Source organism: Mya arenaria, chromosome 6 (genome assembly GCF_026914265.1).
Source record: "Mya arenaria isolate MELC-2E11 chromosome 6, ASM2691426v1".
NCBI classification, from domain to species: Eukaryota; Metazoa; Mollusca; class Bivalvia; order Myida; family Myidae; genus Mya; species Mya arenaria.
Window position 1 is genome coordinate 23,245,100 of NC_069127.1, and position 10,960 is coordinate 23,256,059.

General features: G+C 32.6%; 1 protein-coding gene across 1 annotated transcript; it reads right to left on the minus strand.

Annotated features, from left to right (window-relative positions):
- Positions 1 to 411: 411 nt before the first annotated feature.
- LOC128237640 (uncharacterized) lies at positions 412 to 8,172 on the minus strand. Its single transcript, XM_052953230.1, has 5 exons — positions 8,088 to 8,172; positions 2,386 to 2,505; positions 830 to 949; positions 478 to 601; positions 412 to 415 (listed from the first exon to the last, which is right to left on the minus strand). Exons 1-5 carry the CDS (start codon positions 8,161 to 8,163, stop codon positions 412 to 414), a joined length of 444 nt encoding a protein of 147 aa, XP_052809190.1. The 5' UTR covers positions 8,164 to 8,172.
- Between the last annotated feature and the right edge of the window lie 2,788 nt (positions 8,173 to 10,960).

Here is a 10,960-nt window from a genome sequence, read left to right on the forward strand (position 1 = left end):
GAAACATCACATGACAATTTGAATCTATGAGTAAAACAGTACATTTCTATGATTTATACCAGTGTTATCTATAATACTGACAAATATTAAAAAATAGAGAAGGGACCTTTATAATTTTAGTCTTACCTGTAGCGATATGTGCCATAAACGGTGTAGTTGTACGGAAGGCTGTAATAGGTATGAACATAATTAAAAAAATATAAATGATACAATCCGGTAAATATTTCTTTCGTAAGATTTGCTAAGCCCTAAGTGATACCATTACATGCATGAATGAATGGAGATCTGTGTTATACTAGATAAATAATGACTAAATGACTATAGACCCTCTTTCTTTTGCATTGTTGAATACCGCTGAAGATATACACACGGTAACAAGCATGGACGTCGAAGGCTTGTTCAACAGCAATATCACCTACCAAGAGTTTGTTTAGGTCATATTCCGTGGTCAATGTTCTTTTGGCTTCAAATATCAACCAAGCTGGTTGACGTATTCCGAAGAAGCAAAGAGACAGATGTATCCACTTATTATATTCACTTCCATAAGAACTCCAGTACTGCTCTTCATAACTTGCTGTATTCAGGTACATCTTAATACCTCCTGAAAAACATGTTTAAACATTTGTGCCATTATTAAAAGTTAGTTTTCTTATCGGACCCGATGGGTATGTACATAAAAACAAAAAAGAAATACAAGACTGATCAAATCATCGTAATTATCATTCTATTATTATTATTATTATTATTATTATTATTATTATTATTATTATTATTATTATTATTATTATTATTATTTTAATTATATATAGTCATATACTACGAGTCATACCAGCACCAGTGTTAATAAAAAATTGAAATGAGATAACAGCAGAAGTAAGGTTCAGAGGTAGCCTCAACAGTGCTCTGCGTTCTACCACCTCCAGTCCAAGTCCGATATGCGCACAACTTACTGGAAAATAAGTAACTGCTATTTGAGATGTATTCACAGTACAAAGGACTATCATAGACAGGACATGTATATTTGCATGTATAACACTATAGTTTGGAGTCTAAAGACAATTAAATAACATACAAATGTGTGTCTTATGTTATGAGGGTCGTTTACGCAACACAATTGAATTTGACCCCAAGCTATATACCAAGATTCATACATCAAACACTTACCCATATAAACGTTCGAAAACAAAAGCGATTACTTAAATTCATGTAGCAAAAGTTATTCAGACCGAGTTAAATGTTTTTATGACTCAATACTGTACCTGTTAAGGAAGGAATTGCGGTATCGATGGCATTATCAGGGTATGAACACGTAATTCAACCAGCCCAACTACGTTCAGACACGACCAAATGCGCGTTTTCTGCAAGCGATATATACCGGTAGCTGCTGCTAACACGTTAAACTTTCGAAAAAAATGCATGCGACATGTAGACGCGATGCGGCTTACCGCGATATGCAGGCATTTTAACAGGTGCGTTGGAACAAAAAGAAGAGTACATATATGTTTAACCGTGCTCACAGAATGGATTTAACTCGATTGCGAGGGTAAACAGTTTCATTTTCCAAAACTTGATAATTATGTCGCTGGAACGTTTAGTGTTTATATGTTGGAACTAAAATATGCATGCGAAAGGGATTTCACGCCTTAACAAAGAGTTGGTACCAGAAACTCCATTCGTTTTCATGCGTTTTTCACGCGTCCTTGTTGGAAGAACAGAGATTATTGTACGTTTTTGGAAAGTGTCAAAATTACTAAAACGAAAATGAATTTAGTTTCCTTTTAAAAGGTTAGCACGTGCAAAATGTTTGTTTAAATGTGATTTGTTCGAATAGTACACGTATAACAATGAAGAATCGAGTGCTTCCAACTTGTCAGGTGTTTTCTCAGAGTAGGGGTCATGCTACTATCATGCTGATACTACTTGTAGTCACAGGAATCGATAAACCCGAGCAATGAAAGAGTCGGCATATCTAAGTGTATAAGTTGTTGTAGAGGTATTTAGAGAGCCATGATTTATCGCATATCTCGTACAATCGTTTACGTTGTTCAGAATAAATCAACCAACTTATTATCAATTGTGAATAATAGACCAGAGAAATATTGTTTTTTCTTCATTCCTAAAAAGAACGTATACAATTTAATTTAAAGACATCGCTCTCATATAATCTTAAGGCGCTGCTGACTCAATCCGAAAATGATGCGTTCATCGGATGAAACTCGCAATTGCTAAACGCATTTCATTTAAGGAATGGAAATTGAGTTGTAATAATAATTTAATGAAGCGTGAAATCAAACAATTAAAATACGCTTTTACTTAATCTACAAATATCTGTGTTATATTCGGTTCGAGCAGAATTAGCATACATTTATATACTTCAGCTAATACCTTTGTTGTCTGTGATCTTGTGTGTCAAACGGTTACAGTCTCCAACACTCCAGTCGAAGCTATTAACTGTTTGAATATATCCCCAACCACATCTCTCCACTTCAAACGAGCACTGACCGGCTGAATAAAAACGTATAAATACTATTAATACATATAGTTTATAAGTATTGAAGAATAGGATAACCGTTAATATTGTGATAGATTTGTTTCTTATAATTAGTCTTTGACTACACAATAGTAAAATAAACATCAATACAACATATTAAATCAGTAATTATACTCGCTGTAATTAGTTGTAAACTTTTTATTGGAATTACGAATATAATTAACCGAAACATTGCCGTACCTCAACTCAACCCTAAACTCGTTTTATTTACTTATTCAGGTTACAATGTATGCAACAAAATGAATAGGACATATTTAAAACGCAAGTTAAATGTTTGACAATCGGGTGTAGGAATTCGAAATAACTGATTAATAGTACGTAACATAATAACAGCTATACATGAACGTGTATACAAGCTTAGCAGGGCCACTGTTGTTTTATCCCGTCTACAAAATAGAGCATTATCACACCGTGTCAACTATGTTATTCAGACAGCGGAATAAAAAACCAGGAGCTCTGTTTGGCTTTTGGTTTTTTTCGTGAAAACATACAAGTACAATGTAAATCAGAGTGATAGTAGTATTCAGATCGTAATCTGCATATCACACAAGTGAAGGTAATCATATATTAGGTAATATAAATTTTGTTACAGAAATAGGCAATTCATACATATTATAATGACACTGAAAGTCAATACGATATGGAGACGAATACCTTTCAAGGGTGAGTATCAATTAATAATTAGTGTAATAGATATATACTTGTATTAGCAAGACATTGCCGGAGGAGATCGGGGTGTTCGTATTAGTATTACAATACTAGACATTTGGGTTAATAATCAGTTAAACATAGCAAATAAGGTTGCAGTTATAAATGATAAACGGCGAATGAGTAAACAAAGCGTACCGCCAGTGGAGATAGTATTTGTTCCTCGTTTTCTGTGTGTTTAGTGCGAATACATAAATGGGAAAAATTTGATGGATGAAAAAATATTTTGGTTGTAAATTTGGCCATCGGCGACTGAGAAAGCTAAGGATTAATATGAAGGGTTAGTTTTTACTGTTTCTTTCAATTAGGTGTTGTGTTATTTGTATATTTTTTTTATTTTTGATATTAAGATATGATGCGAGGTATTGTTAAATTCGTTTGCATGATTTAAGTATTATTCGAATTCATCTACATACATTTTCGAGAGTGTCTTTATCTTTTCTTGTCAGAAATAGCTTATATTTCACAATATTAGGACGGTTAAAAATAGTGGTAGTGAGATGTATTTAATTCTTTGTTTTTTTTGTTTTTTTTTACAGACTAGTAGCGTTTGAAATTCATCGCCAATGGCTAATGAGCAGAAATCACACTTTCTTTAGTTATAGGCATTGGATGTGCTTTGCCATCTACCTGTTTCAACAGCTAGTTTGTGGTTTGTAGATCTGAACCTTAATAAAGAAAGAGCATCATTTATGTTCAAGATCTTTGGGCAGGGGGCTTGTTCAGTGTATATTTTGAATAGGTTAAAAAAATGCTTTTTTTTGTATATGTTTGCATGCCAGGACTGTTTAAATTGGTCAATTTGCCAATCGACTTAAGGTTTATAGATGCTTGTTGGGGTCAAACATTTGGTAGTCCTACATCGTTTAGTGACTTTAGTTGCGTATGTAGCATATAGTGATGACATGACGATATCAATTTTGGAGAGTTTTTTTACTAAAATTTTATAATTTCGAAGCGTATAATTATATTTAAGTGGATTCTTACAAGTTTTATTATTTATACAATCAATATTTTAAAAAACCCAAATTTCCGATCCGTAAGTATTGGTAGAATAATGCTGTCAAAAAGTTTAATTGTAAGTCTATTCGAATATCAAGATTGTGTATTCTTAGTAATAGTAAGTGCATTGGTTTTTTGCTTGGTTAACTATATGTTGTCTTGCTGATTTAAAGCTTCCAGTACTAGAGAAAAGAGTTCCGAAATATGTATAGCTTTTAACAATTTCATTTATATCCTTATCTTTTCTTAAACGGAATTCATCTGTTTTTCTGGCACCAAAAAATCTTTTTTTTTAGTTTTGTAAATGTTTAGTTTCCATTGTTTGCAATATTTTTTGAAAAAATGAAGTGTATCTTGGAGGTCTTTTTCATTGGGACCAAAAAGGACTGTATCGTCAGCATATAGTAGAATTAGAAGGTTGAAGAAATTTGTCATCGTTTCACTCTCGATCTTCATGCCTGTGTTTGTGTTTGAGCGTATATATGTTTCGAGATCAATTAAGTATAGACTAAAAGCACTGGGGTTATTTCATTGCCTTGTTTGACTCCTCATGTACTTTTGAAATAACATGACTTTTTGTCTATCTTTACACATGTTTTGACGTTTTCATATATACACTTTATGGCTGTGAAAAAATCCCGTTAATCTTGTTAAATAGGAGTTTATGGTAGAGACCATCGTGCCAGATTGAGTCAAAGTCTTGAGAAAATCTACAAATGCTATAAATAGCTTATCTTTAGAGTCTCATGTAGGAAAATAAGGAAATTTAGAGTGAATATGTGATCAGTCTTGAAATTTGATTATCTTAAACCTGCTTGAGTTTCACGGAGATTATCCGGGTTTTTTTTATATCTGTTCAGTCTTTCATTTAAAACTGACGAGAATACTTTGCCGAGGCAGCTCAAGATACAGATTTGTCAATAATTAGCCGGGTCCTCGGTTGACCCTTTATTTTTGTATATAGGTCTAATAATACCTTTCTGCCAAGATTGTGGGATAGATAATTCCACTGTCAAAAACAGCATTGAATAGAGCTTCATAAATTGGTATCATAGTGTCTTTAGTAGATTCAACATACAACTACAATTTGATATCTTGATACAAACAAATTCACTGAAATATATTGGTACCCTCAAATAGCTTGTATCAATAAAATCACAGGAAATAAAAATTATTTAGAGCCGAAGCATGTTGACACTAATGGTAGTAAAACCAAACATTTATCGTGATTCGTGTAGTTTTTTGTAGAAATCACGTAGTCTAACCACTTAACTATTGACGATTAAAGATGAAGAAGGTATTAAGAAACAATACAACAGCAAGTATTGTAATATTAATTTTTTTGGAATTACCTATTTTGTTGCAATATACTAGTCCCATTTAAAGTAAAACGACAATACATAATGATCTAGGGCTTACCGATAAACTATGATTTCAAACATCTATTTACGCTAAATAAGAAGTTCTGAACATATTTTTTTTGAAATTTACTTTAAATATGTTTGGTATATTTTCAAAGAAAGTATAACTCCAAAGATGTACAGGAATACTACAAAAGTAAAAATTTGGGAAAAGAAGACTTTGTTTTTTGATAAGCAATGTCCCACGCAATGTTTTTATATTTAGATTTTACATCGAATCTCAAGCCGGTTTTCGCAGTGGAATGAGCACTGCTGATAATATCTTCGTCTAACATGGTATTATTTACATATATTAAAAATCGGGGTATAAATCTGAATTGAAGCTTCATAGATTTAACAAAGATTTTGATTGTGTTGACGCAAAAGTCTTTATTCTAAACTGTTAAACATTGGTTTTCGCTATAAAATGATGTTCTTAAAAGTGTGTAATCAAGTCTTAAATCTAGTATTAAGTTCAACAACAAGTTAATCGACGAGTTTTCGTGCTTTTCAGGCGTTCGTCAAGGTTAATCGTTGTCTCCTTCCTTGTTTTCACAATGTTTCTCCGTGACATTGAAGAGCATTTAGTACTTAGGATTTAATGATATTGATATATACATGACACGTTTGTTTTATTATACGTTGACGACATTATGGTATTTTCTGAACAATGATTGGCTTGCAATACGTTTAGATATTTTATATTATTAATGTCGAAGATTGAAACTCAAAATAAATGTCCAGCAATCTAATATAATTGTTCTCAGAAAGGGTGGTATTTTGCCAAGGAGTCTACAGTTCACCTTCATTGGGGAACGTTTTGAGATAGTCAGGTCTCGTTTTGAGACAGTCAGGTCTCTGTCTTTTTAGGTGTTGTCTTTTCCTCGGGTGGTTCTTTTAATAATAGTAAAATAACTCTTGCAAAAAGAGTTGTTTTTAAACTAAAAACATATTTATACAAGTTTCCTATTGTTAGCATGAAACATCGCCTCGACATTGTTGAAAAGCTGATTTTACCCATTTTTAATTACTCCAGTGAAGTTTCGGGTGTTTATAAACCAAATAATATTGAACGTTATCTTACAGAGTATTGCAAGCGCATTCTTCTGGTAAGCATTGTTTTCAAATGATTCTGATTATGGTTACTCAGTAGATTAAAATGAGCTTACAAAAGATACAAATGTAAATCAAAATTGTAAAGTACTGGTTAAAGATTACAAGTAGTGAAAACTTAAAGTATTGTACAATTATTTACGAAAGTTTTAAAACTTATGTGGATCTGCTTCCACATTGCTTGTCGCGGGTTATATTACTTCAACATGTATTGTCATAATAAAGATTTTATTAGATATAGCTAGCGCATGGTGTTGGTAATGCACATGGTTTTGTTTGTGAATTTAAACAACGTTTGTGTAACACAAATGTACAGAAATGGAATGTCAAAATTGAAAATTCAACACAGCACTTTTTACATCTAGTGTTTCCTTCGGCTTTCAGCAAAGTCTAAAATGTAACCTATATACTAATTAAATTCATCAATGACTAAGTTTTTCTTTCCTTTCATAATCTTTCTATTGACACTGGTAGATGGCATCGTCCAAACTGTATCTCTCGTGAAGACAGGAAGTGTATAACATGAATTAGATGAATACCACTTAGTGATATTATGTAATTCATATACTGAACTTCGTAAAAGATGCATTGCTTAATATTACTGGCCCAAGCCCAATGATTAAATTTAACTCCTCGTAAATCACTTTTATTTGTCAGTTTGTTGTTATATTATGTATTGGAAAATCGAAACATTGATTTGTAAGTATGTATTGAAGGGTTGATATATATGTCTTTGAAATGTGTTTAATGTGTAAAAAGTTGACTTGTCTCAGATTCATAGATTGCACTATGTTTGCACTGTTTATATGTGTACGTATATAAACACCTTCTACGTCTATAATGTGAACCCTTACCTTTCAAATTTATTTTATTGAAAATGTATTGTTCTAAAAGCTCGTATCTAAACAACAGAATCCTCAGATGTTCCACTTGCTATGTTATTTGCATATGTTTATTTGTTTATTTGTTTTTCTCATGGGCTATTGGGCTTAATAAACCTGTATTAAAAAAAGAACTTTCTAAACTATTTTCACCAAAAGCTCATAATCAAAGAAGGATGGAGCTTAGTGTTTGGCTCGAGTCCGCTATCGGCATTTTAAATACCGAGACACGCCACCAATTGAGCTAATTTGTCAACACAGACGGAATAACCTACCGATATATAAAACTCCAGTTCACTAAATATTTCATTGTTTCATAACTCTGTACGGAAAACATACACTAAAGTAGTTTACATCTAGACATTTATGGGAATGTAATGCTTTGTTTTAAACTATCGTTTAATACAATATAACCAAAATGTATGTCCTTACCTTTTACATTTTTTGTAAAGTTAAGTATCAGCACTATCCACACGGAATTCAAAATTTTTATATAAAACTTCATCATATTATTTAACTTGTGCTATAGAGTTTGAACACATGATAAGTAGAGTCCAACTACGGTAACAACCATATCTGACAAATGATAAAATGAAGATTCATATTTAAGGACTTTGAACAGTTCTTCCGGGTTATCGATTAAACAGGTCAGTTTTGCTTATCTCGTTTAAATACATGCCACATTGACACATACGAATTTCGGTTAGTTTGTATTCTCAATTTTTCCTATCTGATTAGGGCTTACGGGTTTACTTAAATCAACCATCTCACAGGACGACGATAACATTTTATCTCGTCTTGATCACTTCAAACGTGCCAGTGATTTGTATTATAATTCAGTGAATATTATTGCCTTGATCACTTCAATTCCGTGCCAGTTATTTGTATTATAATTCAGTAAATATTATTGCCTTGATCACTTCAATTCCGTGCCAGTTATTTGTATTATAATTCAGTGAATATTATTGCCTTGATCACTTCAATTCCGTGCCAGTAATTTGTATTATAATTCAGTGAATATTATTGCCTTGATCACTTCAATTCCGTGCCAGTTATTTGTATTATAATTCAGTAAATATTATTGCATTGATCACTTCAAATCCGTTCCAGTTATTTTTATAATGATTCAGTGAATATTATTTCGTTGATCACTTCTAATTCGTTCCTGCGAAAACATCTTTAAATGAGCATAAAACAAGGTATTTCTACCTTATAAAACTAAAGTAGACCACAGTAAATCTTTTACCATTCACCAATCATTTAATATTTTTGCGTTTTCTGCTATATAATACTTAGTACACGGTTACATCTTGTTATGAAATAGTAATATTTCTCATAAACTCATTATTTAGTCAGAAGTTAAAGGTCAAAATTTATGTTTGTTATACATATGTATGTATCGATTTTGAATAAGAGTGTTACTTTAACTAATTAATAGTTTATGCAACTAAGTAGTAATCAACATAACTATGACAAGTTGTTTGCAGTAAACGACCCGTTCTCTCCCATGCAGCAACAGAATATATACCCGGTTTAGTGGCACTGGGCAAACGCCAATAACAAAGAACACAAAATCGCAAACAAGAAACATAGAAGAATAGCACAAAACTCCACAAACAGCACAGTGCATATATATATATACAAATTAGGTATGTTTATCAAAAATTGTTAGGTACCGCCTTGGAACGGTCAGTAAAATGTAAATTTACTGGGGGTTCAAACCAGTTTCTGTGCACAAACCTCACTCGTATCCCAACAATCCTTAATAAAGATAAAACGCAAAAGGTAAATCTTATCAAAGTATGCAATAACTTGAGGAAACTTATCAATAAAACAAATAATAATAAACGTATAGGTAAACCCCAAGTACTTCATTGATTAGTTATCCCAACTCTATCTGCAGACGGAGTGATACAATTCAGAGCACCTAATGCAAAAACTTTTCAAAGATACGATGCAGTCATTGTTAGAAACTGTAAACATCCCACACAGTCTGCCTTATAAAATAAAACGTTTAAAACTGTGTGATCATAGAGTTTCATAATAAAAAGCATCATTGTAGTAAAACTGGGAACAAATAAGGAAAACATTTTTAAAAATAAAAGCGACATGTATTCGCTAATCTTTCCTTCCAAATGATTTGAAAATGTACAATAGCGGTCACAGACAGCTATATCCCCCGCCTCATGGGGGCATTTTTTTGTAACGAAAGCCAATCAATGGTAAGGGTAGTTTCTCAGGAAAATAAAAATGCGTAAAATTAAGAAAGGGCAATAACTCTTCCTAAAATGGTCGAATCGCAAAAGCCCGACAATATGCGCTGCGTCACTATATAGTCATCAATCTGTGAAAGTTTATTAGAAATTGCATGAGAAATGTAAGAGAAGTTGCAAAGAAACCAATTTTAAATGTAAAAAAAGGGCAATTACTCTTTCAAAAATGGCCGAATCGCGAAAGCCCGACAATATGCGCTGCGTCACTATATAGTCGTCAATCTGTGAACGTTTGGTAGAAATCGCATGGAAAACGTAAGAGAAGTTGCGAAGAAACCAATTTTAAATGTAAAATAAGCAAAGGGCAATAACTCTTTCAAAAATGGTCGAATCGGAAAAGCCCGACAATTTGCGCTGCTTCACTTTATGACCATCAATCTGTGAAAGTTTGGTAGATATCGCATGAGAAATGTAAGAGGAGATGCAAAGAAATGAATGTGGGACGGACGGACGCACACATGCACGCACGCACACACGCACGCACACACACACGTAATCGCGCCTACCATTACTATATCCCCTCGCCTTTTCAAGGCGGGGGATAAAAATATTTGAAGAAAATGAAGTCACATGCCAAAACACTCCGAGTCAGCCAAAAACGTGTTCTCCAAATACGGTTTTAAAGATAACATGAATTAGCAAAATCTTTGTAAAAATCAAAGGACTGAAAGCTTAGTTATGAAAGGATGCTATATTAAACCCTATTTTGTACTTTCATGACCTGATGGAGCTTAATGTTGAAAACGTAATATCTAGATTTTAAAAGTTTTGTTTTATCGTATCTTGGTTTTTAGCAAATCATTCACATATTTGTATTTTTAAATTGACGTATGGTTGATTCGTTACGAATTTTAGAATTTGATTTGCTCTACTTTATGCACTAGGATCGATTTTATGAATGTTATTGTGCCAATGAATAGGGTGTCATGAAGTTTTCCTGATTTTTTGCTCATATTAAACGCTAAAAAAGATCATTACAAATCACACTCATAAAGTGCCTAAACCAGAGCTTACAATACATGTTGACAAATG